This window comes from Pongo abelii, chromosome 21 (genome assembly GCF_028885655.2).
Source record: "Pongo abelii isolate AG06213 chromosome 21, NHGRI_mPonAbe1-v2.0_pri, whole genome shotgun sequence".
Classification (NCBI taxonomy): Eukaryota; Metazoa; Chordata; class Mammalia; order Primates; family Hominidae; genus Pongo; species Pongo abelii.
Genome location: NC_072006.2, coordinates 67250328 through 67276773, shown reverse-complemented (window position 1 = coordinate 67276773; position 26446 = coordinate 67250328). Strand labels below are relative to the sequence as shown.

Here is a 26446-nt window from a genome sequence, read left to right as displayed (position 1 = left end):
TTTTTAAATGAGTGGCTTTATTTATCACAACAGCTAATAGCAATAGACGTTAGTGCAATACAAAGTCACCCTCAATAAATACTGTTAATTGGAGATGTGAGTTTGTACACAAAACATCAGACTGGACCTTTGTATGGGAGAGAATTTACTGTACATTAAATTCTTTATTTTTTTGTTACTCTATAGCCAGTCATTAATCTGAAGATTTAATATATCATTTTATTGGGATGAAATCATAGTCTTTACACAAATGCTATGTAAACAAGTTACTGAATATTTTTCACCTCGTGGAGTTGTACACAACCTTTTATATATACACCCTACCTTCTCTCAAATGTTGGGCTTACAGGTTTATTAGCTGGGGCCTTTTGAGGTATGCTGTCAGGCGACAGCCCGATGAGGGTGCTCGCTGGCAGGGCCCGCGTGTCCAGTCGGCGGCCGCGGGGCAGCCAGGGGCTCCCTCTCCTGGACGTCACCAGCCTGCCACACTGCCCGCTCCCTCACGACCGCCCCACTGCGCTTCAGGCGTCCTTGTCACTTGCTTACTTCCTCATGTCGAATTTTATGAGCTTCTAGAGCCTGATTTTTCCCCAACCCCTGTAACACGGCTCCTTGGCAGGCTGAGGTGTCGCAGATCCCCGGTGTTCCTTGGGCCCCAATGGCACCTGGAAGCCCAGGATCTCCGGGAGGCCCAGGCTCGCCGGGAGCACCATCCTGGCCGTCCTTGCTGGTGCCGGGCACACCTTGGGGTCCTTAGGACAGAGCAGAAGGGGTCCTGAGTTCAGCTGCAGCCCAGACTGAAAGCAGGGGGACTTGACGTCCAGCTGCGGGCACGCCCTGCTCTTCCATCAGCTCACTCTTCGCTTGGGGGGGGGAGGCCGAGGGAACAGGGCGCACAAAGGCTCTCCGCGGGGCTGGCGGTCAGGAGTGCCCGGAGAAGGTCAGGCACAGCCAGCTCCAGGCAGGGGTGCAGAGCCGTCCTGAGGACACCTGCATTCTGACTTACGCGGGTTTGGTGGGGGCTGTGTGAGTAAGGAGTGGATTTGGAGTGAGCAGGGGGCCTGGGGTGGGGGGCTGTGGGGTGGCTTTGGTGAGTGATGACAGTGGAACCATGGGGGAAGGCCTGGGTGTGAGGGAAGAGGGAGTCAGCCGCCTAAGTGGGGGGTGTCAGAGCCCTTCACTGAGATGAGGTGACAAAGTCCAGAATGGTGTGGGCATGGCGCAGCCGGGAGGCTGCTGTCCACCAGCAAGCGCAACACAGACGCTGTTCAGAGCCACAGGTGGAGAGATGTGGCTGGGGCCTGGGACCCCTGTGCGTTTGGACACCAGGTAGAGGCAGAGCTAGGTCAGCAAAGGAGAGTCCAGGAGCATGGGGCACCCAGAGAGCAGTGTGCGTGCCTGGAGGGGAGGAGGGGAGAGGGCTCCAGGGCACCTAGAAAGCAGTGTGCGTGCGTGGAGGGAAGGAGAGGAGAGGGCTCCAGGGCACCCAGGCAGAGGTGCGGTGGGTGGAGGAGGGGAGAGGGCTCCAGGGCACCCAGGCAGAGGTGGGGTGGGTGGAGGAGGGGAGAGGGCTCCAGGGCACCCAGGCAGAGGTGGGGTGGGTGAGGGAGAGGAGAGGGCTCCAGGGCACCCAGGCAGAGGTGGGGTGGGTGGGGGAGAGGAGAGGGCTCCAGGGCACCCAGGCAGACGTGGGAGCGGGTGCCTTCTCAAAGACTGTTCGGGATCCTTCTCATCTGGGCACACACATCCTTGAAGTCTAAGGCCTCCTGGTTTTGAGAAGGCACCAGGCTAAGGCAGGGGCAGGCAGGGGATGGCCTTTGCCAAGGATCCTGGCACTGCCTCCTTCCGTGACAAAGCATTTATTCTTGACATTAGAAATGGAAATATTCAATGTATGCACAGGTCAATTAAGAGAACATTCTGTTAGAATTTAACTGAAATAGACACTGAGTAGCTTAAACAGAATCTAACCAAATTGACTTAGCTAAAATAGATCCAGGAGGATCTGCTTACTGATTAAACTTTTTTTTTTTTGAGATGGAGTCTCACTCTGTCGCTAGGCTGGAAGGCAGTGGTGCCATCTCGGCTCGCTGCAACCTGCAACCTCCGCCTCCCGGGTTCAAGCGATTCTCCTGTCTCAGCCTCCCAAGTATCCAGGATTACAGGCGCTCGCCACCACGCCCGGCTCATTTTTGTATTTTTAATACAGATGGGGTTTCACTGTGTTGGCCAGGCTGGTCTCAAACTCCTGACCTCAGGTTATCCGTCTGCCTCAGCCTCCCAAAGTGCTGGGATTACAGGTGAGAGCCACCGCACCCAGCCCCGATTAAACTTTTATGTATTAAAGTGGTTATTGAGATAATTCCTAATCTTGTCTCTCTGCTTTGCCAAGAGAAGAGGAAAAGAGACCCATTCATAACCCAAGCACGCCCCCACATAAAGCTACAAGATGGCAGAAGAGATGTCACCCAGTGAAGCCTTGCTGGCCGTGGACTCGTACCTTGGGGCCCCTGGTCTCCTTCAGGCCCGTCCAGCCCTGCTCCTGCCGCGCCTTTGTCTCCTCTGTCGCCCTGGTTTCCTGTCACGAGGTGTGACACAGACACATGGTTAGAGTATCTGTTGCAGCCACACCACAGCGGTGTCTGATCGACCTTTGTAACAAACAGGGTGCCAGCTTTTTACCGAAGTGGAACCATTTAGAAAAGTACAGATGTCACATGCGTAGGGCTTGATGGGGTCTGACAAGAGGGACCCACCTGTACACAGTCTTGTGCCGCAGGACGGCTGCAGGAGGACGACACACCGCATAGGCGACAGTGGTCCCGTAAGATTATCATACCCAATTTTTACCATACCTTTCCCGTGTTTGGATGTTTAACACAGATACCCACCACCATGTTAGAACCGCCCACAAGGCCCAGCACAGTAACAGGCTGTGCAGGTCTGCAGCCGTAAGCCCCAGGCTCTGGCACATGGCCCAGGGGTGCGGGAGGCCGGGCTTGCACAAGTGAACTCAGATGTTCCCAGAGTGAAACCGCCCAGTGGCACAGCCGTCAGAACCTATGCCTGCTGCTGAGCCGTGCACGGCTGAACCACCTCCCTGACCTCCGGCAGCCAATTTGAATGGGATTTTAGTTTTGTTCAAAATATTTATGCCTATTAAGCAGTTGAGTATTTATTAATATTTTGTAATCATATTTTAAATGATTTTCGACCCATGGGTCATCTAAGGGCATTTTCACATCCCTCTAATTGCGTCATTCAAATCTTACATCTGTGTTTTGCCCGGCTAATTTTGTATTTTTAGTAGAGACAGGGTTTCACCATGTTGGCCAGGCTGGTCTTGAACTCCTGACTTCCAGTAATCCATCTGCCTCATCCTCCCAAAGTGCTGGGATTACAGGCATGAGCCACCACGCCCGGCTATTCCTCACATTTTTTTTTCTTTTGTGGAGATGGAGTCTCGCTCTGTCGCCCAAGCTGGAGTGCAATGGTGCAATCTCGGCTCACTGCAACCTCCGCCTCCCAGGTTCAAGTGATTCTCCTGTCTCAGCCTCCCAAGTAGCTGGGATTACAGGCGTGTGCCACCATGCCCAGCTAATTTTTTGTATTTTTAGTAGAGACGGGGGTTTCACCATGTTGGTCAGGCTGGTCTTGAACTCCCGACCTCGTGATCTGCCCACCTCAGTCTCCCAAAGTGCTGGGATTACAGGTGTGAGCCACCGCGCCAAGCCTTCATCACATTTTTAATCAATCCCTCCCTGCCAAATATTGTTCTAATGGTATTTGAGAAAAACATCACATTTTTAAAATGTTCCAGTTCCCACAGGATTACTAAGGAGTTAACTGCGCTACACCCTAAAACATGAGAGGCCCCCACCTTCCAGGGGTTACCACTGAGGGCGCATGGCAGGCACCAGAAGCAGCGCCTCCTAACAAGTCAGTCTCAGGGATTTTTACAGCAGGGTGACTGTGTCATGGGGTCAAACACTCACCTCTGGGCCCAGGGTCTCCCAGCTCCCCAGTGGGACCGCGGTATCCGGGGGGTCCTCGAGCGCCAGGGTGACCAATGGAGCCTGGGGGTCCTGGGGGTCCAGGGGGGCCAGCTGGACCGGGCCGGCCAATGGACCCGGGTGCCAAAGGCTTCCTTAGGTGCGCGGCTAACTGTGCAATTTGTTCTTTGGGAAAACAAGGGTGCAGGCGTTTACTCGAGAGAGGATCATCAAAAGTATTGTTACGTAAAGCATAAAATACCTACACAGTGCTGCCTTCCAGAAGGAAGTTTTCCTTCTGATTGATGGAAAATGGTTTAACTGCTTTGGGGTGATGAACGCCGGAGCTAGAAAGGACCCCCAACCCCTTGGAGCCTGAGAAGCCTGAGAGTGGGAAGGTGAAGGAAGTGCCCTTGGGGGTGTTTAGGGACCTGCCCTGCCAGCCACAGGGGCACACTCCGCTGTTCTTGTACCCATCGCATTCTGCAGGCTTTAGGGCATCTGCTGCGTGCCGGGAATCTGGTTGAATCCGGGGCTGGAGAGTGGGTCATCCTCTAGTGCAGAGGACAGGCAGACGCCAAGGTGGACGTGGACCCCCAAGGGCTAACAGGCGGGGTGAGTGCCAGCGGCTCACTTTGGCTGGAAAGCGGTGGCGCAAAGGCTCTGTGTGTAGCCCCAGGCACGGTACCCCCAGGTGGGGACGGGCCCCGCTGCAGCAGGTGCGGGTGGCTGACTTACCGCTGATCATCCCCCCACACAGCTCCCTGATGCGCTGCTCGCTGGCCTCCTTCCCCTGGAATTCACCCCACACATTCGTCAGCATGGGGGCGGCAGCCTCTGTAAGGCATTCCCACCATCACCCCGCAAAGTAACTTCCTTCAGGAAAAAACACGATCCCAACCCTGTGAAAGCTGGGACAGTGACGTACCGGAACTCCCGGCTTCCCCGTGATGCCAGGAACACCCGGGACACCCTGCAGGCCCAGAGGACCGGGGGGCCCGGGGACACCCTGAACACCGCTGGTGCCGTTGGGACCCTGGGTGCCTTTGGGGCCCAGCTCCCCTCGACTGCCAGACTGCAGAGAAACAGAGGAAGGTGGGTCAGGGGTGAGCCCAGGAGCCCAGAGCCACCCCGACGTGCTCTTTCCCGGCCGACAAGGAGCCGTCTTGCCCAGCCTTGACCAGAGCAAGCTTTTTTACAATCTCAGATCTGGGCAGTGCCCTGCAGGGCTGCCTCGTTGCCCAGCGGTGGGCAGGAAGCCAGCAGGCGCCCACGGATGGTGTCATTGGAACAGTCGCCGGGCACTCACCTCTCCTTTGGGTCCGACCAGGCCGCTGGGACCCTGTGAAGAGAAAAGTTGTGTGCTTTAACTAAGTGTGTATTGTTGGGTGGGTGGGAAGTAGCCAGCTGAGGATAAAATAAATCAAATCATCCACACACCTGCTATTAGACTACATCCAAATATTGACAGTGGTTCCGTCCTTCTGTTATTCTATATACATTTTTTATATTTCTGTGATTGCATCGATTGATTGAAGCTTTTTAAAAACTTACTTTCCCGGGAAGAGTGACTTTGGTAGCTGCGCGGTGCTGTCTCTTACACGTGCTTACTTCGTTTCCATTCCTTTTTCTTACTAACATGCCTAGTGCTAGGCTGAACCTCTCTGCCCTAAAACCCTGGAACGCGCTCCAGCTGGGTCCTCAGGAATGACTGGCCCCAGGTGCGTCAACACACAGTCGGCCGGGTTAATGTCTCCTCCAAAACACATGCTGCAGTTGAATGGCCACTGCGATGCTGTTAAGAGGTGGGGCCTTTGAGAGGTGATTAGGTTTGAGAGCTCGGCTCTCCGGAGTAAACTAACACAGTTATCTCCTGTCTCTGCAGTGGGTTCCTCATGAAAAGGATGGGTTGGGCTCCTTCCCTGTCTCTGGCACCTCCTCTTGGCCCTTCTGCCCTTCCATCATGGAATGACGCAGTGGGGAGGCCCTCGATGGATGCGCCCCTCGGTCTTGGGCTTCCCAGCCTCCAGAACTAGGAGCCACATGGATCTCTTTTCCTTGTAAATTACCCAAGCTGTGGTGTTCCGTTACAGCTGCAGAAAACAGACTGACACAGTCTAACCACGCAGCAGAGGGACCGACCGGGCCCCGACACCATGCTCCGCTCAGGCCAGGAGGGTGGGGGTCACCTCACACAGCCCGGCTGTGCAAGTAGCTGAGAGCAAAGCCTTAGCTTTTCCGCCTGCAAGGGGCTCTGCCCCTCACCCCACCAGCAACAGTGGCCAGGTAGGGCAGCTTCTGGGATTTCCAGGGTCCATTTGTCAGGGTTATCTAAGAATTCACTAAATGGGCCGGGAGCGGTGGCTCACGCCTGTAATTCCAGCACTTCGGGAGGCAGAGGCGGGCAGATCACAAGGTCAGGAGTTTGAGACCAGCCCGGCCAACATGGTGAAACCCCATCTCTACTAAATACAAAAATTAGCTGGGTGTGATGGTAGGCACCTGTAGTCCCAGCTACTCGGGAGGCTTAGGCAGGAGAATCGCTTGAACGCAGGAGGCAGAGATTGCAGTGAGCTGAGATCCCACCACTGCACTCCAGCCTGGGGACAGAGCAAGACTCCGTCTCAAAAATAAAAAATAAAAAAAGAATTCACTAAATGAAACACATACAACTGAGGTCTTTTGTCCCCAGGCATAAAAAGTTTACACTGGGCTGCGGGGGTCTGCCAGAGACTGGGGTCCCTGGGGCTGGGCTGTTTCTATTTCACCCAGAAACAAAGGAAAGACTTAATCATAGAGGAAAAACCCCGGCCTCGGGAAAGCCAGAAAGGCCGTCCTTCCCTCGGACTCACGACTGCTCCATTTGTTACCTCCGGAAGGAGAAATGTGTCTGTCAAGGGACTCAAACAAGAACCTAATTTCATGCTTCACCTGAGTTTTAGGCCTGTGGAAGTGGAGTTTTCTTCAGTTAAAAACCAGCTGTGGGCCTGGCACGGTGGCTCACGCCTGTAATCCCAGCACTTTGGGAGGCTGAGGCAGGCGGATCACCTGAGGTCAGGAGTTTGAGACCAGCCTGGCTGACATGGTGAAACCGCGTCTCTACTAAAAATACAAAAATTAGGCCATGGGCGGTGGCTCGTGCCTGTAATCCCAGCACTTTGGGAGGCTGAGGCGGGCAGATTGCCTGAGGTCGGGAATTCGAGACCAGCCTGGCCAGCAGGGTGAAACCCTGTCTCTACTAAAAATACAAACATTAGCCGGGCGTGGTGGTGGGCGCCTGTAATCCCAGCTATTCAGGAAGCCGAGGCAGGAGAATCGCTTGAACCGGGGAGGTTGCAGTGAGCCGAAATGGCGTCACTGCACTCCAGCCTGGGCGAAAGAGCGAGACTCCGTCTCAAAAACAAACAAACAAACAAAACCCAAAAGAACACAAAAAATTAGTCGGCTGTGGGAGGGCCTATAATCCTGGCTACTTGGGAGGCTGAGGCAGGAAAATCTCTTGAACCCGGGAGGCGGAGGCTGCAGTGAGCCGAGATCGCGCCACTGTGCTCCAGGCCGGGCAACAGAGCAAAACATCGTCTCAAAAAAAAACCCTGCCGGGCGTGGTGGCTCATGCCTGTAATCCCAGCACTTTGAGAGGCCGAGGCAGGTGGATCACGAGGTCAGGAGATCGAGACCATCCTGGCTAACACAGTGAAACCCCGTCTCTACTAAAAATACAAAAAAATTAGCCGGGCGTGGTGGCGGGCGCCTATAGTCCCAGGTACTCGGGAGGCTGAGGCAGGAGAATGGCGTGAACCTGGGAGGCCGAGCTTGCAGTGAGCTGAGATTGCGCCACTGCACTCCATCCAGCCTGGGCAACAGAGTGAGACTCGTCTCGAAACAAAAAACCCCAAAAAAACAAAAACAAAAAAACAAAACAAAAACGCAGCTGTGACTGCTTCATGCAGGTGCCACACCACGGGGCAGAGTGTGGGAGCCCACATGTCTGAGCACCGGGTCAGGTCAGACTCCAGAGCCGCTGAGTTTTCCTGCCAGGCCCTGCCCACTTGCTAAGGGGCGGCCAGTGGCCAGGGCCTCTGCCCGACCCTGCTGCATCCCCACGCTGCGCAGCAGAGCTGCGGATCTTCCACCGGGAGCTGCAGATTTTGACCCTGTCCCCAGGACTGTTCCCCAGCCACAGTGGCGACCTTGCTCCCAGCTGTTGGTAACAGTGAGGTTAACTAATTACTCACTCACCAGTTCTCCTTTATCCCCAGGAAGACCGTCGGAACCTGCAATACCCTGAAAATGATACACCCCAAAGTTAAAAGAGCTGTTCATGCATGAGTAGGGACTTCATGCCTTAAACTGCCTGCTCTCAAGCCTCCGTGCGTGTAACGTTCATCTTGATTCGAGGCCAAAAGCCCAGGCCCCAGGGCTGCCTTTTAACCCGCTCCAAACGCAGCCCAGGACCCTGCCTTGGGAGACCTGCAGGCGGGGGCGGGGCCAAAAAATGGAAGACATTTGTTTGCATAATGAGGCTTTTCTGCCAAGCAGAACCTGAACCTGGGGTGGGGGTTCGATGGCTGCAGGCCCTCCAGCCCTATGGAGAGGCCTTGTGCCTAGAAGTGATGGCTCTGCAGGAGGGCAGGGCAGCCACGACCATGGCCCCACCCACCCTGACACTTTTCCAAAGAGAAAAGTGCTTCGAAGAGCAGAAATGCATTTTGAATCTGCCTGCAAAACACACATGCAGAGACTAGCCCCTGCCCTCTGTCAGTTCTCCAGAAGGACAGCAGGAAACACCTCTGTCCCTTTGAGAGTTCCCATTGATGCCTCCTGGACTAGAAGCAGCTTCTGTTGCACCCACAGCCATGCAGGGACACTCTGGCCAGCTGTTTGCACCCAGGAAGGCAGCGGGGGATGCCGGGGCATGCCTGGGGGCTGGGTGCCCAGAGCTGCTGTCACTGTGCTAAGCAGGAGTGGCAGGAGCCAGAAAGGGCGACCAATGGAGATAGCAAGAGGAGAAAGGAGGCTCAGCGTCCCGAAAACACAGCCAGGGCCAGAGCCGGGGCAGGCGGAGCCTGGGAGAAGCTGTGCAGCTTTGCCGTCCTTCCTTCTGCCCCGGCCTGTGCCCAGCTCACCTGGTCTCCCTTAGGGCCTGCGGCACCTCCCGGACCCTGGGCATGGAGAGAAGGTTCTGGATTAGAGGAATGGCAGTAATCCCTAAAGTGAGCCTGCCCTGGGCCCAGGAATGGTAAACACCTCCCCACATCCCCATCTGTGCTGCACAAAGGGCTTCTGTGAACACCGGCTCCCAGACACAGGCCCAAAGGCCAAGCTCACGTTCACAGCCTCTTGGCCCGACGGCTCTGTCCAGCCTCCCCTTGTGGGTAGTGAAATCCCGTTAGGTTTGGCATTGTTTGTAACACCCGTGAATTCGTGCCGGTATTTTTGCACAATCGCAGGATAATTCCATCGCAGTGGAGTCAAAGATGCAAAAGCTCATCTAATCACCTTCCCCTGAGATTGTGAAATTAGGACATGTCTGGGAGTTGCTATGAATCCCTTTAAAAAAACGTCCATTTGTTCACATGGCTGCGTAAGTGAGAACTTGCCCAAATGGCAGAAAAGCGGGAGGCTTTCCCGTAAGTTTAAAGTGAAAGGGAAATTCAGCCACCAGGCCCCACCCACACCTGGGACAGGCGCAGTGCCCTCGGGGCGGGTGCCAGCCCTGCCATCTCGGAGGCCCTGAGGTTGCTGGCATGGCCCCCACCTCTGGAATGTCCTGCCTGGAGGCCAACAAACAGCCCGCTATGCCCCCATGGGGTGGTGGTGTCCACAGCTCCGGCCATCACCCTGGAATGACCATCCCCCTGGAATGATGGGGCATCTGCAGCCGTGTCCTGGAGGCTTCTCGGGATTCACGTCTAAAAAGGGGTCTGTCTGCCCAGCAGAGGCTGTCACAGCAGGCACATGAGGTCCCCAAGGACCTGGTGGAGCGTGGCTGGGGCCCAGACCAGACCCACAGGCTCCTCCCAGTGAGCTGTGGCCCTGGGTAGGTCATGCCCCCCTTCTGCCCGGACCCCCAAGGAGCTAATGCTGCAGCTGCTGCAAGACCAGCAGGAAAAAGTCTTGACGAGGTAGATGTGACTGTTACAGTCACTTGGCACATGGTGTTCAAACCTATTTTATAGCAACGTGATCCTCTGTCAATGGCACCTCTGCAGACACTCGCTAGGCAGGAGCAGGCATGGCTCTTGAGCCTCAGCCTCCACGCCAGTCTTGAGGAATGAACACTGACCATGTGCAGGTCCCGCCAGGCTTCTACGCAGGGCAGGAGGCAGAGCGGCCCAGGCTCCGCAGCCTCCCGCCCACAAGGAACACCACGTGGAAGGTCAGAGGGGCCAAAGGCGCCACAGTCGGGGCCCTGATGCCACTGCCTCCGCCACACAGGGAGACACTGCCCACGGCCAGATTTCCCACCGGGAGCTGCGAGGGCCTCTCCCTGTCTGCTTCCCAGGGGACTGTGGTGGGGGGTGAGGGACTGTGGTGGGGGGTGGAGGATGGTGGTGGGGGTGGAGCACTGTGGTGGGGTGTTGGAGGACTGTGGTGGGGGGTGGAGGATGGTGGTGGGGGTGGAGCACTGTGGTGGGGGGTTGGGGGACTGTGGTAGGGGGTGGGGGACTGTGGTAGGGAGTGGGGGACTGTGGTGGGGGGTGGGGGACTGTGGTAGGGAGTGGGGGACTGTGGTAGGGGGTGGGGGACTGTGGTGGGGAGTGGGGGACTGTGGTGGAGGGTGGGGGACTGTGGTAGGGGGTGGGGACTGTGGTGGGGGGTGGGGGACTGTGGTGGGCGGTAGGGGACTGTGGTGGGGGGTGGAGGACTGTGGTGGGGGGTGGAGCACTGTGGTAGGGGGTGGGGGGGACTGTGGTGGGGGGTGGAGGACTGTGGTGGGGGGTGGGGGGACTGTGGTGGGGGGTGGGGGACTGTGGTGGGGGGTGGGGGACTGTGGTAGGGGGTGGGGGGGACTGTGGTGGGGGGTGGGGGACTGTGGTAGGGGGTGGGGGACTGGGGTGGTAGGGGACTGTGGTGGGGGGTGGAGGACTGTGGTAGGGGGTGGAGCACTGTGGTAGGGGGTGGGGGGACTGTGGGGGGGTGGGGGGACTGTGGGGGGGGTGGGGGGACTGTGGTGGGGGGTGGGGGACTGTGGTGGGGGGTGGGGGACTGTGGTAGGGGGTGGGGGGGACTGTGGTGGGGGGTGGGGGACTGTGGTAGGGGGTGGGGGACTGGGGTGGTAGGGGACTGTGGTGGGGGGTGGAGGACTGTGGTAGGGGGTGGAGCACTCTGGTAGGGGGTGGGGGGACTGTGGGGGGGGTGGGGGGACTGTGGTAGGGGGTGGGGGACTGTGGTGGGGGGTGGAGCACTGTGGTGGGGGGTGGGGGGACTGTGGTGGGGGGTGGAGCACTGTGGCGGGGGGTGGAGCATTGTGGTAGGGGGTGGGGGGACTGTGGTAGGGGGTAGGGGGACTGTGGTGGGGGGTGGGGGACTGTGGTGGGGGGTGGAGCACTGTAGTGGGGGGTGGGGGACTGTGGTATGGGGGTAGAGGGGGCAGCAGGGGATCTTCCTGCTGAGAGGGCCACTTACCCGGTCACCCACGTCACCTCGGAGGCCCTGGGGTCCTGGAAGGCCAGGGTCTCCCATGCTGCCCTTCCGGCCCTGGGGAAGGAGGTCCTGGCTCGTCAGTGCCCATAGCCTGTCGGGTCTGGCCGGTCTGGGTGTGCCGCCCCCTGTGCCAGGCCCTTGCCCCAACCTCACCCACCTGGAAGCCTCGGACACCAGGGGCTCCGGGAGGGCCTTGTGGGCCGAGGGCGCCCTGGAAGACAAAGGTGAGGTGTGAGTGGATGTCTCAGGGTTTGAGGAGTCCCCAAGAGGTCCCAGGGAGCCTGGCTCGGCCTCCCCCCAGAGTGGGTGGACACAGGAGCCGGTTCTAAGCCACCTGGCTGGGTTGCTGGGGACAGAGGCAGGGCTAACTCCCAGGGCAGTTTAGAGGGTCTCAGAACTCAGGCATGCCCTGGACCCAATTTGTCAGGCCAGACTCGGGGCCAGGCACCCATGCCCATGGCTCCCCCCACCAGGGCCCTGTGGCTGGTGCTGTCATTATCTCAGTCTATGAGGGCACAAGGCTGGGCTCAGCATAGAAGGCTTGAAAACAGGGCAGCTCTGGTCTGGCCCTGACCATCTCCCAGCGGGCGAGGGACAAGAAGGAAACAGGGCAGCTCCGGCCTGGCCCCGACCGTCTCCCAGCGGGTGAGGGACAAGAAGGCGGGGCCCCACACCTCCTGGCATCCTAGGCTTTTGTGGGCCTGGCCCATCGAGGCAACCAAATGCCACCCCGGCCTGCTCAGAAACTGGGGCCACGTGCCAATGGCTCAGTGCTAACCCCCGACCCCGGGCCACGTCCCTGCACTCACCGCTGAGCCCCGGTGGCCAGCCTCACCACGCTCCCCAGGCATGCCAGCATCTCCCTACAGGGAAAGGAAGGAGGGTGTCAGGGCAGGGTCTGCACATAGGCTGGATGGGGTGGGGTCTGGGGCGCCGCAGATACTCACAGGGACGCCTGGCTCTCCTGAGGGGCCAGCCTCACCCAGCTCCCCAGCTCTGCCCTGCAGAGGAAGGAGAGCTGTGAGTACCTGCCTACACCTGCATCGGGGCCAGGTCGCTCGCCTCCCGGCCCCTTGCCTCCTCTCCCAGAAAGAAAGCGGCTGCAGCCACGTACCAGTTCTCCCTTCTCGCCTTTGGATCCCGCTCGTCCGGGGAGGCCCTGCCAGGAGAGAGCTTGCGGTCAGGGCTGCCAGTCACATTGCACACAGGCAGCAGCACACAGGGGCGTGCACACAGGCAGGGTGCAGGGGCCAGAGTGAGTGCACCCCGACTTCTCCCAGCCTCGTGGACCTGAGGTGCGGCTTTGACAGCTTCCCTGGCCTTGGATGCAGGAGCCCCTACTTGGAGCCCATGGGGGTGATGACCGTACGGCATCCAGGGACGGCCATCAACACGTTCACACATGTCCCACGTACACACAAATAAGCACACACATGCAAACACACAGGCAAACGTCCACAGCACTCACTGGGCACCAGGGGTTGTGCCAGGCCCTGACGGACACAGGCCCCAGAATTCCTCACAGGGAGTCGGCTCTACAGCGACCAACCCATCCAGCCCAACATGGGCCACTGGGCAGGCAGAAGCTGTGGCGCCCCAGGCTGGCCCCACCCACCGGGCACTCACCGGCAGCCCGTTGGGGCCCTTCTCTCCCGGGGCACCGTTGCGACCAGCCTCTCCCTGTGAGGACAGAGATTGGGGTGCGGGAGGGGAGGCTGAGGCCTCGGGAGGCAGAACTCCCCTCCAGCCCCCTCCCTCCCGTCACACCCGGAGCCCCATGCCAACCTTCTGGCCATCGAGTCCTGGCACGCCATTCTGGCCGTCCTTGCCCGGCATGCCCTGGGGACAAGGGATGCGTAAGGCCCGTTGGGCAGGCGGCCCCCTCCCTCCCTCTACAGTCCTCCTTCCCCAGCAACCTAAAACTGTGTCTGCCCCCAAACCCTGGCAGTTGTCTGGTTTCATGACCGAGGTGGCCGTGTGGCAACCAGTGCTGCCTCGGTGACCACACAGGCGAGGGGTGCGGGTGGGTGGCAGAGGCGGTGCTGATGCAGCGCTGACGCCCGAGGCCTCGTCCACCAGGCACATCATGGTGCCCTAAGGAAGTTCGGTTCTGGCCCATTTTACAGTGGGGAAACTGAGGCTTGGGAGCCAGGACTTAGGCCAGGCCCGCCTCGTCCACCCTGGACTGGTTTTGGAAGCAGGACACAGCCAACTGCTGGGTGTCCCAAGACAGGGCACTGCTCCGGGGCAGAGGCAACACGAGGGGCTGGAAGGGAGCTCAGGTCTGGGCTGAGGGTGGGCACCGAGCAGGAAGGAAGGTGCCGCACAGGTGCCCGGGACCCCGGGAGTGCCCACCTCTGCCCAGCGGTGCTACCCACCCACCCTTACTTCCCGTGTCCTCCATGTAGGCAAACCCAGCCTGAGGCCCCTACTCCTGCACACTCATGAGGCTCTGGCAAGAGAGAAATGTGTGGGGCTGCGGGGCTGTTCCACCGTTAACCCGGATTTCAAGATGACCACAGCACAGGGCACTGAGCTCCAGCCCTTCTGAATGCCGTCTCCGCCTGTACATAGCCAGGACCCAGGCAGGAGCATTCTCTGAGGAGCAGCCACGTGCACTCACCGGCTCTCCGCTTGGCCCGGCCACTCCGGGGGTTCCCTTGGGACCAGGTCTGCCCTAGAGGACACACAAGTGACAGAAGCAGTGGCAGTCTCTTCCCAGACGGCCTCACGCATTCCCCAGCCAGCTGCTCGGGGCCACCAAGGAGCTGTGGGGGGCGGCGGCAGGGGCCACCCCCGACCACCACCCTGGGGCCTGTGGGTGCGTGGAGAAAACTGTGTTTGGATCCACGGATGCTGCAGCACGGCGTGGCGGCTCCCTGTGCTCTGGCTGCCAGGGCTCGGTCGAGGGAGGTGTGGAGGCCGACCAGTCTGGGGACGGTCACTTCAGTTCCACTCCTGGAACGCTTGGCTACCTCTGGACCTTGTTCATGTTCACTTGCTCAACCCGAGAGCCGTTTCTCTGGGGGGGCAGGATCCAAGCCCTGGAGCCTTGTCCCTCCACCCGGCCTGTGGGCCGCTCTGCAGGGGGCCACAGAGCTTCCATGTGGCTCTGGGAGAACGGCTGGGGCCAGGGAGAGAGCTGGGGCCCTCCAGGGCCAGGCTCACCCCCACGCACCCCCAGGCCCACCCAGGGCAGCCTCTCGCAGTCTCACTCCCAAGTGTGTCCCCCTCCCCAGCATGAGTCAGGAGGGAAATTGGGTTCTTCCACATAAGGACCCAGGGAACCAAGTTCCCTCTCACTTACGAGGTCACCCTTGGGGCCGCGGAACCCTTCTGGGCCCCTCTCGCCTCGGTCACCCTGGAAATGATGAGGTGGGGCAGGGACAGAGTTAACACCATGGGGATGGTCGGAGAGTGGGATGGGGGCCCCTCCAGGCCTGGGCCCTCCAGGAGTGGTCAGAGATGGCCAGAAGTGCCAGAGGGACGATGGTGACCCCTCATTCCACATCCAGAACCAGAAAGGAGGCGAATGTCCCACAAAGAATGGATTCCATTGGTAAGCACCCCCGTACCCACGCCACAAGCCCTCCCAGGGTGTCCAGGGAACAGTTCAGCCACAGAAGAGGGGCCCCAGTGGAGCTGGGGGCGTTTGAGAAGAGCAGAGGGAAAGGGGAGAGAGGCCACGAGGCACGGCGCCCACTGTCCACTGACACACGTACCGCTTTCCCAGGTGCTCCTGGGATCCCAGGTGGCCCTCGGAACCCGATGGGACCCTACAGAGGAGAGAGGGGATCCGGGGTCCTCTTGTCTGAGGCTGGGCTAGCATCCCCCCAGTGCTCCCCCAGGGGCGGCCCAGACACAAGCAGCCCTTCCTCTAGGGCTCCCCAGCAAGTTCCCCCAAGATGCCACCTAATAGTCTCCAAATCCCTGCTTCCCCTCCTGCTCTGGCCTAAGCCGCAACAGCCCTCACAGCAGCCTGGGACTGTCTGTGTGGGTGTCAGCGAGCAGAGTTCATCAGCCCTCACCCAGGCACACGCGTGAACAGCCCTCACAGCAGCCTGGGACTGCATGCAGGCGTCAGTGAGTGCCGACTGTCAGCCCTCGCCCAGGCACATGCGAGAACAGGGGCCCAGAGCAAGGCCTGCGCCACGGCGGCGATGGCCAGAGCCAGGGTGCCGGCTGCTTCAGAGTGTCACTCACGGGGCCCATCTGAAGTCTGGAGGTGCGGGCAACCAGGCCCCCAGCCACCTGGCCGGCCCCCACTAGGGGCTGCAGGACTTACCCGGTCCCCAGGGGGCCCAAGTGGCCCTGGCAGTCCTCGTAATCCCCGGGGGCCCTGGGGGAGAGAAACACAGATGCAGAGGCTGGGGCTGCACCTCCATCCCGGGGAGCACCCAGGGCCTCGGCCCTCGGGGTACCCCTGGGAGCCCTGGTGTCTTCCATGAGCCCTCAGCCTCAGCTCAGGTCCCCCAGAGGGAGGCGGCACCAGCCTTGAGATCAGCAGTATTGGCAGAGGTGGGACCCCCAGCCAGGTCGCGCTCCTGTGCCTGGGTATTGGCCAAACACCCCCCCAGCCGGAGCTGGCCCCCTCGGGGGTAGATATGTGCACGGCTTGATTACTCTGTGGCTGAGTTCCCATCCCGCCATCCTTACCCCTTCCTAGCCTCACCTGCAGCCCCACACTGCCCGGGAGGCCGGCGGGCCCCGGGGGGCCAGGGTCACCCTGAAACAAGAGGGGATGGGGTGGTCAGCGGCCCAATCTGGCTCTCCTTGCACCTTTCGGTGCCTCCAGTCACCCTACTGAAGCCCAAGCAGCTGGGGGTGTTGCCCCCTTCACAGTTGGGCCTTGGAGGCTCTGTGAAGGGGACACTTGCCCACAGTTCCAGAGCAGTCCCCCGCGTCTCGGTGGCCTTGCCCTGCCGGGCCTGGGTCCGTGGTCACTGTTCCCACAAGGCCCTTCAGCCCTGTCCAGGCCCCTCCTCGTGGCCAAGCAAGGACCCCTCTGATGTGCACCTGGGGTCTCCTCATCTGATCACTCCAGCCATGCTAAAGGGCATCCCAGACCTGGCCCCCCGGCCTGCAGGTGACCATGGACAGACACCCTCCATGGACAGCGGCCACAGGTGAGGGGAGGCTACAGGCTAAAGCCAGCCATCCTCACAGATGCCCCTCGCCCCGGCCACAGACACAAACCAGGGAGCTTCCAGCAAGGCCAGGCAGGAGGGGGTCTGTCCAGGGACCCTGCCTAAATCACCCAGCTCTGATCAGCCAGACCCTGTCTGGAAGACAGGCACAGTAGGTGCCAGCGCAGGTGCACCCATGAAACTGCCCCTCCCTCCCGCCTGAGCCCAGCCCCCAGCCCCTCCCTCCCCCCCGAGCGCAGCCTCCAGTCCCCAGCTCCACCCCAGCTGCTATGCGGCAGCTTTACCTTCTCGCCGTCCTTGCCGACTTCCCCCTGCTCGCCTTTGTAGCCAGTGGGTCCCTGCAAGCAAATGTGGGGTCACTGCCCCACCCAGACCCCCGACACCCCCTCCCTGGCAACACTGAAGTAAGGCCCGCAGGGTCAGTCAGCCCAGGGCCCACCACACGGCAGCGCACAGGACTGTGGGCCTGGGCCCTCATGGGGAAACCGAGGCCTGAGAGGTGCTAGGACCCACATGAGGGCGCTCTGCGGTCAGGAGCGGGCCAGAGCTGGGCTGGGGTGGGAACTTGAGGCTAGCTCTCCCCCACAGTCTCTCTCTGATACCCATGGCCAGTCCCAGCCTGGCCACATCAGCGTGTCACTGGGGTGCTGAAGGCAGGACAGGGAGGCTGGCCTGGCTTTCTTACTGGGGCAAGCCTGGAACCAGGGCCCGGCTTTCTGGACCCACCACCTCCACAGCCCCATGCGAGCCCAGCTGCCTCCTGCCCAGCACAGGGTGGTGCTTGGGTCCCAGTCACCCGTGACTCACCTTGAACCCTGGCATTCCAGGGGGCCCTGGGGGACCTGGCGGGCAGATACTTGGGCACTGTCGGAAAACAGAGCAGTCAGACCCCTCCCAGCCAAACACAGCAGGACCTCTGATGCAGAGATCAGTGCCCGCAGGACCCCAGGAGGCCACTCCACATGGTGACGGGGCCCTGGGAGGCCACTCCACGTGGGTGACGGGACCCCAGGAGGCCACTCTGCACGGTGACGGGACCCCGGGAGGCCACTCCGCACGGTGATGGGGCCCCGGGAGGCCACTCCGCATGGGTGACGGGACCCCGGGAGGCCACTCCGCACGGTGACGGGACCCCAGGAGGCCACTTCGCACCGGTGAGAGCACTGGGACAGGACACAGACAGGGTCTCCTTCAGCACTGGCCAAGCACAGCGGGGGCTGCATGGAGCAGCCGGCTCGGATTTCTCAGCCCCACGGCAGACACTGGGTATCAAAGCAGCCATTCAGCACAGCGGCAGCCGGCTCTGCAGGGGGCCTTGCAGCAGCCTCAGGTCGGGGGCTGTCCACAGCACAGGAATGTGCTCGGCATGGGGCTTTTAGGAGGGTCGCTGTGAGCCCAGGCAACAGGCCTGATGCTCAGGAAACCCAGGGCTGCTTCTAGATTATCCTACGGCTGCAATAGGCAGGCTGGGCCAAGGGTGCAGACCTGTATCTTCAGCCCCCGCCCCACTCAGCCTGTGGTCGGCGGCCAACCACGCACCACATTCTGGAAGGTTCCCTAAAGCCTCCCTTCTGGGACACAGGCTGGCCAGGCACCTAGGCCCACGGGTGGGGTGAGGAGAGAGGCTGGTAGACAGCCGTCGGTGGTCAGGTCAGAGTAGGCCGAGCTTTTCCCTTCAAAACTACCAAACCTCTCTATGGAAACAAGGCGCTGACTGCCACCACGGATGGCCAAACAGAGAGGAGAGATGGATCCCGTTTTCTTTCCTCTTCGTTTTTTTGAGACAGGCTTGAGCTTGGCTGCTCATGCTGGAGTGCAGTGGCTTGATCACAGCACACTGCAACCTCTGCCTCCTGGGCTCAAGTGATCCTCCCACCACAGCCACCCAAATAGCTAGGACAACAGGCACGCCACCACGTCTGGCTACTTTAACAATTTTTTGTAGAGACAAAGATCTCACTATGTTGCCCAGGCTGGTCTCAAACTCCTGAGCTTAAGCGATCCTCCTGTCTTGGCCTCCCAAAGTGCTGGGATTACAGGCGTGAGCCACTGCGCCCGGCCTGAGCCTGTTTTCTTTTCAGGCGAATGACGAAGCTCAAAGATCAAGATAAAGGTGGGTCCCAGACTCCAGTCCCGAACGCAGAATAGTGAGGGACTATTCTGTGGCCATCTGTGGCCAAGGGCGCCCTCTGCGGATGACGCAGGGGAGCTGGATGGCTCTGTGACATGATTGTGATTCATTGCATTTGCACAGCTCCATGCGCCTGGCTTCATGAGGAACCGTGAAGGTCTAGACGGTGGTGAGGAGGGTGGGAAGGGGGAGGGGGAGGTCCCAGCCAGCCTCTCTGCCAGGTTGTGCCCGAGCTGTCTGCTCTGAACTCCCGTTCCCAGGGAGGGCTCGGGCCCTGCCTTCTTGCCAGCATGGACAAGCCCCTCTCCAGGCCAGGCCCCCTTCTCCCAAGGTAGGCACCCCCCAGCCCCCTTAACAAATGGCTTCAAGTGCCTACCTGAAGGTCAGTAGCGCCTTCAGGGAGGACTCCTGGGTGTCCCTAAGACACAAAGAGACAGCTGACATTCTCCCGCCCTCCCCAGCCACCTGCAGCCACCCAACCCACCCACCCACTCTCTGACAGACCACGACCTTCCCCATCCACCAGGGGACTTGGAGACCCTTCATCCCGTCCCCCAAGTGGCCATTGCTGGGAGCTGCTGGCCCACCCACAGGGCATGTGACAATGACAGAATCCACCTGTCCTTGGGGCCATGGGGACCTGAGTCCTGACCATCCCCAAGTTGGCTGGCCTAGCCACAGCCACTGCCCCCACCACTGACTGTTCCTGGGAGTGGCCAAGTTAGGGTTAGGAGATCTCGGAGGGGCATGGAGCCTGGGGACGGGGAATGGGGAGGGTCCAACCCAGTGTCCTAGTCCATGCCCAGCACTTCTTAGAGCCTCTGCCCACTACTTACAGGGGGTCCGGGAGGTCCTGGGGGGCCAGGGAGGCCGGGGAGTCCAGAAGGTCCCTGGGGAGGGGGTATGACTTAGACAGAGTAGGACCAGCCCCCACCTGAGTGAGGTGCCCGGCTTCTCCCAGGGAGGTGGACACGCCCAGCTCCCGCCAGCCCCCACTCCCACGGCCTGTGCTGGTGTCTGCGTCCTGAGGTCGGGTCTGGATCATTGGCCAGGGCTTCTACCAACACCTACCAAGGTTGGGGTGGGGGAGAAAGGGAAAAGGGAGAGGGGAAGGGAGCCCCTGGCTGTTGAGTCTGGGGGTGGAGGCCACAGGTGAGCACACTCTGAGGGGGTCTGGGACAGCCACTCACCGGGGGGCCGCGGAGGCCGATCCCACCTGGGGGGCCGCTCACTCCTGCCTCTCCCTGGAGGGAAGTAAAGAGAGGTGGGGAGGTCTGCACCCGGAAGCCCCGAGGATCCCCACCCAGGGTTGGTGTGCCACCTCCAAAGGGAGAGGGGCTCCAAGTATGGGGTGGTCAGATCGCTGCCCCTGAGAAGCCCCACCCCCAGGCACAGTTTGGGACATCTCAGCCTGGCAGGCTCTCAGGACTTGCATGCTTGCTCAGGGCCCCAAGGATTGTCAGTACTCACGGGGGGTCCAGGGAGGCCTTTGCCCTGCAAAGCCAAACATGGGGTCAGAGCCTGCCAGGCACAAGAAGGGCTGCGCCTCACCCCTCCTTAAGATGGCTCAGGTGGGTCCCGGGGAAAGGGCGGTTCTAGGGATGGGTGTCTGGTCCCAGCCCAGAGAGGGCACCAGGACCCCATCCAGGCAACCAGCCTCCGGAGAGGCTGCAGACGAGAGGGCCAGGGATGGCCTCTGGGATTCCTGGAGGCCACCCCATTTAGACCAGACTCTCCAGCTCCCCAGACTCCCATGGAGAGGAGATGACCACACTCCATACTCACCCCCAGCCCGGGCGGCCCCGGGGGTCCCAGACTTCCCTGTGGGAGGAAAGCAGGCGTCTAGTTTGGGCTGGGCCTCTATTTGCAAACCCAATCCCCTCCCTCTGAAGTGTGACGCCACAACTCCAACTCCCAGGACAACAGGGTCCAAGTCCCCACTTCACAGAGGGGCAGGGCCTCTGAGCCCTCTTGACCTGGAGGGTCTTTGCCGTCCTGGGGAGCTGCTGGAGACAGATGGCACCAGAGTCCCAGCGCCCGCCGCAAGAAGGTGCAACATAGGGCAGGTCTGAGAAGTGACCCCAGGTGCCTGTCTCCACCAGGAAGCCCTCCCGATAACCCACCCACGGAGCCTGGCTGAGTCCTCAGCCCCCGCCCACGTCAGCGAGCCCCAGAGCCTTGGGCAGCCAGGCCCTGTCTGCCCTCCACACCCTCTGGGCCCTGTCTGGCCCCTGCTGCCTGAGATGCCTCATTCCCTGGACGGCACACACGAGCCCTGCACTAAGGCTGGAGGCCCCTCCTGAAAGCCTGGGGACGAGCCCACCCCACACCCCCGGGCACCACGGACTCGGCTGCCAGCAGCTACTGTTTCCCTCCTGTTTTCAGCTCAGAATCCACCTCATGCCTGACAAGCTCCCAAGGGTCCCAAGGGCAGGGCTGTGTCCTCGTGTCCCCAGCCCAGCCTTCCTGCCCTCTGTGATGCTTTCCGCCTGGGGCCAGTGGCACCCAGTTGGCTGACAGCCACGTCTTATGAGGCCGAAGAGAGGATGCTGGCGTCGGCTTTGGACTCAGAAGCCACGAGGGGAGAAAGCACTCTTGGGCGGTGGTGCCGCTGCGTCAGGGTAAAGGATTCAGTGTCCAACAGGCAGGCACAGGGGACTCTGCAGGCCGCGTGCCCGGGGGTCCCTGGTGGTGGTCCGCCCAGGGCCCTGGGGGCTGCAGGGACATTCTGAGGAGGCACCTGGGGTGGGTTCCCCCAAACCATCCCCCTTCTCCCTGCCATGGTCTGGATCCCAGGACAACTCTGAACATACGTGGAAGTGAGGCAGGGAGGCAGGCACAGGGGACTGGCCACTTGGCACCCTGCCCTTCTGCTCCTCCACCCCAGGCATGGGCAGGGCAGCTGTCCTTGGAACTCCAGCTCCTTGGCCTTGTGGACACAGAACAGCCAGAGGGGGCCGGGGAACTCACCTCTGAGGGTGAGGTTTGGCGCAGGCACTTACCCGTTCCCCAGGGGCACCCTTGGGTCCAGGGGGTCCATCTTGCCCAGTCAGACCCTGGGGAAAGAGGCAGAGGGCGAGCTCAAGGGGCCACATGGGAAGCACATGCCACCCCCCAGGCAAAAGTGGAAGCATGGACCCTTCCCTTGGTGAGTCCAGAGAGGTATAGAAAACCCTTAGGTTAGCAGCCTCCTCTCTTGGCCCTGTCCACTGTCTGCCTGCTGTGGCCAGAGGCTCTGGGAGGACGGGGGCAGCCAGCGGGAAGCCAGCAACGGAGGCACCTGCTGTAGTCAGGCCTCGGGGACCAACCCAGCAGGACTGGACAGCTCACTTCTCAGGCCCGGCTTCCTCCGAACAAAACTCCAGTGGCCCTGGGGCCAGGCCTGGAGCCCATGATGACTGAGCGAGGCCAGCCTGGGGCTCACAGGGGCCTGGCCAGCAGTGGGCAGAGGGGCCTGACAATGGGCACTCATTCCTGGACAAGCGAGGGCTGGCGGGACTTCCGACTCCACTGGGCTGGCTCTGTCCCCTGCCAGATGCTAGTGGCGTCTGGGATGAAGGCCAAAGGACCCCTGTTGGGGACTTCTGGAGACTTCTCTCAGGACTGGGCTTCCGGCCTGAGCAGGCCCAGCTGGACAACAGCAATTAAGGCCGGACTCCTCCAGAGACCCGGAGCGGGGAGCGGGGCATGGGGGAGGGGCAGGCGCACTCACATCCACACCCGGCAGTCCCGGCAGCCCGGCCTCTCCTGGTTTCCCCGGCTTTCCTGGGGCCCCCTTCGGTCCCTGTGCAGGAGGAAAGGGCAGAGATGTGAAGGCGGGGTCTGGCCTGGAGCCCAGGCCTTCAGCAATGAAGCAAAATGCTTTCCACTTCCCCCCAACCCAGCCATACGAGATGGGCCCCTCTCCTGGGTCCTCCCTGCTGTCTGGCAGACCCGGCTCAGCTGGGGCACGTGTGTCCTGCTTGCCCACACCTTGCTGGCCCAGGAAGGCTGCCTGCCCCATCCCTCAGTGGCATCTGTGAGACCTTCGTCTGGTCACCTTGGCCTCCCTGGCTAAGGGCCAGCAGGCATCTCTGTAGGACCCCCAGTGGGCCCAGACAGGGCTCTGAGCCCCAGGACCCTCAACCCCTGGAGCTGAAGAAGGTGGGAGGGCTCCAGGTGACCTCAGGCCTGGAGGACCTGAAGGGCTGTACCAGCCCCAGCCCCGGCCTGCCTGGCGCTGGTCCAAAGAAAGCTTCAAAGCCAGGCCCTGCCCAGAACATGCAGAGGCTGAGCCCACACACTCCCGTCCCGCCCCGCCCCACTGGCTCCGGGCCTGCTCCAAGCCCTCTGAGGCCTCCCCTCAGGCAACCCGGGCTCCGGCAGGATGAGACAGGATATCAATGACCCCTCTGTTTCGAGTCCCCCCTTTCTCTCCAGACTGGAAAAAGGCTGTCTCCCCAGCCAGGGACACTCACCGGGGGCCCAGGCAGACCTGGAGGACCAGCTTCTCCCTGTGAGGAAAGACACCCACATGTAACCCTGAAAATCAGAGGTCCCTCAAGAACCCCGCCTCGGGGAAAAGAGCAGCGCTGGCCTCCAAATCAGCCCCGGAGGCCCAGCCCCAGCAGACAAAAGGGGCCCCTGAGCCCCCGATCCCTACCTAGAGGGCACCCTTCCCTGTGTGGGGCAGCACTGGGCAAAGGGGTGAACTGGACAGACTGGAAGGAGGCTGTGGCCATTGAGGCCGAGCTGGGCAGGGCGGCAGAGGGTGGGTCACGGGGGGCTCTTGGTGCAGCCCTCCACAGCCCTCCACAGGGACCACACAGCGAGGACAGGCCCTGAGGGGACCCCTGCCCTGGTGGTGGCCACATGGGGAGGTTCACCCCAGAGGGTCCCTCCAAGGGAGGCACAGTTGCAGAATTTCAGCCGCCTCCTCCTGCTGCTTGGCCCACACCAGGCCTGAGATACCCGTAGGGGACATCATCTCGGGACTGAGTCGGCTCCTAAGCCCTCTCCATGGCTGGCTCCAGAGCCCAGCAGCCTCCAACAAGACCCCCGGCCCCCATCCACCCGATGGACGTGCCTCTCCCCACTTCAGCCACAGAGGCCAGAACCCCGAACACGGGGCACGGGCCCCTCAGGGGACCCCAGAGACACACACCTCAGTGCCGGCATTCTGGGTGGAGGACCATCACGTGACACCCTCCACCCCTGCCCACCAGCAGTCCCCGCAGGGCCACCCCCATCCCGTGAAGGCACTGGCTGCCCCCTGATGTCACCCCGGCTCTGGGAGGTGGGGCCTGGTTTTCTCTCCATTAGGCCGGGGAGCTCAGGGAGGTGAGGGCCAGGGCCAGAACCCCAGAGCGCTCGGGGCCCTCCCCACCCCCAAACTCACGTCAATGCCGTCCTGGCCGGGCTTCCCGGGCGGCCCTGGGGGGCCGGGGGGGCCTGGGAGTCCCACTTTCTGAAACGGAGAAAACTCATTAAGGAGCGCAGGTGCCCCGGTGGGCCTGACCCGGCGTCCCTTCCTCCCGGGTCCCGAGCGGCTCCGGGGCCTGCGACGACGCCGCTCTCCTCGGTGAGCCCCAAAGCCTCGGGCGGAGCCCGGCGCCCCCGCGCAGTGTGTCCCCCGCCTCCCTCGGGCCGCGGGAACAAAGGCCTCCTTGTGCTCCCAGAGGAGGCGGCGGCGCGGGCGGACCCGGACCAGCGAGGACCCATCGAGGACGCGGCCGGACGGGGCTCATCCCGAGGCTCTGGCGACTCCGCGCCCCGACGGCGACACGGGCTGGGGGCGTCGAGGCTGCGCCGGGCACCCCGGAGTGGCGGGTTCGGGGCCGGGGCAGTCGCGGCTCCACATCCAGCCTCAGAGCCCGGAGCTCGCGCTCACCTGCGCCCCGGCGGCCGCCAGGAGCTCCCCGAGCAGGAGCAGGAGCAGGAGCCGGGCGAACGCGGGCGGCCGGGCCATGGCTGAGCAGAGTCTGAGCTGCGGCGGCGGCGTCGGGGCCGGCAGCGCGCGGGCGGGCGGGCGGGGCGGGAGGTGGGCGGCCCCTTCCCCTTCCCCTTCCCGCCCCCGCCTGCACAAGCCCCCCATTCAGCCGGGCCCACCTGGGCGGGGGGGCTCCTACCCGCCCCGCGCCGCCGCCCAGCCCGCCGGGGTGGAAAAAAAAAGACGCCGGGCGGGCGGCGCGTTCTCTCCGGCCGCGAGTTAAAATTATCCCGGGACTGGCGCGTTGCACACACGCAGCTTTGAGCGAGAGAGAAAGACGCTCTTTTCTCTCCTTGCTCCTCAACCCGAGTGTGGGGGAGGCAGCGCGCGGCGCCGAGGGGCTCCCTTCAGGAAGGGGCAGGGGGGACCCGCGGGTTTCCGAGGCCGCAGACCCCTCCCCAGGCGCCGGAGCGGACCCAGGCGACCCAAGGCCCAGGAAGACCCCGGGGAGGGAGAAGCCTCGGTACCAGGGCCCGGTCAGTGCCCAGCGCAGCCCTGGTTCCTGCTCCGGGGTCACCGTCCAGGGCTGCCTGCTGGGCTGGGAGCAGCACCCCCACCGCGGCCCCTCACCCGTGGACCTGGACGGGCCGGGTGGTCAGGCCACGTCAGTTGCCACCGGCTAAGACCAGACTCCAAACCCAGACTCCCGGGAGAGATCGCAAAACGATGACCCTGGCCGAGGGGAAGGACCCCTCCCCGGGATCCCCGGCCTGAAGGAACTGTGCCCTGGGCAGGAACCTGAAGGCGGTGCTGGCCATGTCCATTTCCCACAAGCTCAGGAGTCGCCAGGTCCGGCCAAGCTCTGTCTCAGGCCGCCAGGGCAGTCGCTGCCCTGGGGGACTCAAACGTTCCAGTTGCCTGTAGGCTCAATGAAGGCGCAGATGGCAGCCCCTCCCCCAGGAATCTTGAAAATTCCCGAGAAAGGCTGCCCTGGGGGTTGTAGGGGACTGTAGGAGCTTCCTTTCGGCAGGTGGGGACTCGTGACTGTTGCAATGCTGTGAGTTAGCAAGGGCGAGAGGGGATGAGAGGGGAGTGGGCGCAAAACTGCTCAGCAGGAGCGTGGCACTCTGCCGGGCGCAGTCAGCCTGGCGACAGAGAGAGGCCTCATCTCTACCAAAAATCAAAACATCGGCTGGGCATGGTGGTGCTCGCCTGTAGTCCACGCTACACGGGAGGCTGAGGCAAGAGGATCGCTTGAGCCCCTAAGGTCGGGGCTGCAGTGAGCCAAGATGGCGCCACTGCACTCCTGCCTGGGCAAGAGTGAGACCCTGTCTCAAAATAATAGTGTCGCTCTAATCTCTCCCGAGGTGGAGTGAGTGGAGGGAGATTCTCCCTTCACTGCTGGGTGAGAGGGGTGGCTGGGAGGGGTGTGTGTGAATTCCATCAGGCGAGGTGGGAGGAGCTGAAAAGGCCCACCCTCCTGAGAAGTCCAAGTCATCCTGGCACAGAGCTTCCTAACAGAGGATTTTTGACAACGGGGAGGGGTGGGTGGAGCAGGTCAGCCCAGACAGCAGGGGGCCTTAGGGGCCCTAGCAGCAGTCCCACCCCAAGCCCAGGGTCT

At 61.6% G+C, this 26446-nt stretch overlaps 1 protein-coding gene across 1 annotated transcript; it reads right to left on the bottom strand.

The window, feature by feature from the left end:
• Window positions 1-134: 134 nt before the first annotated feature.
• On the bottom strand, window positions 135-24906 carry COL9A3 (collagen type IX alpha 3 chain). The gene is given in 33 exon segments (XM_024238931.3): window positions 135-600; window positions 603-752; window positions 2501-2578; window positions 3996-4178; window positions 4731-4785; window positions 4921-5067; window positions 5302-5334; window positions 8232-8276; window positions 9119-9154; window positions 11622-11693; window positions 11797-11850; window positions 12449-12502; window positions 12587-12640; window positions 12754-12798; window positions 13266-13319; window positions 13425-13478; window positions 14263-14316; window positions 14947-15000; window positions 15362-15415; window positions 15925-15978; window positions 16312-16365; window positions 17071-17124; window positions 17594-17650; window positions 19294-19335; window positions 19754-19807; window positions 20108-20161; window positions 20388-20411; window positions 20703-20738; window positions 21920-21973; window positions 22630-22701; window positions 23375-23410; window positions 24295-24363; window positions 24787-24906. Coding segments are annotated over 33 exon segments (2052 nt in total). The 5' UTR covers window positions 24865-24906; the 3' UTR covers window positions 135-562.
• Window positions 24907-26446: the final 1540 nt, after the last annotated feature.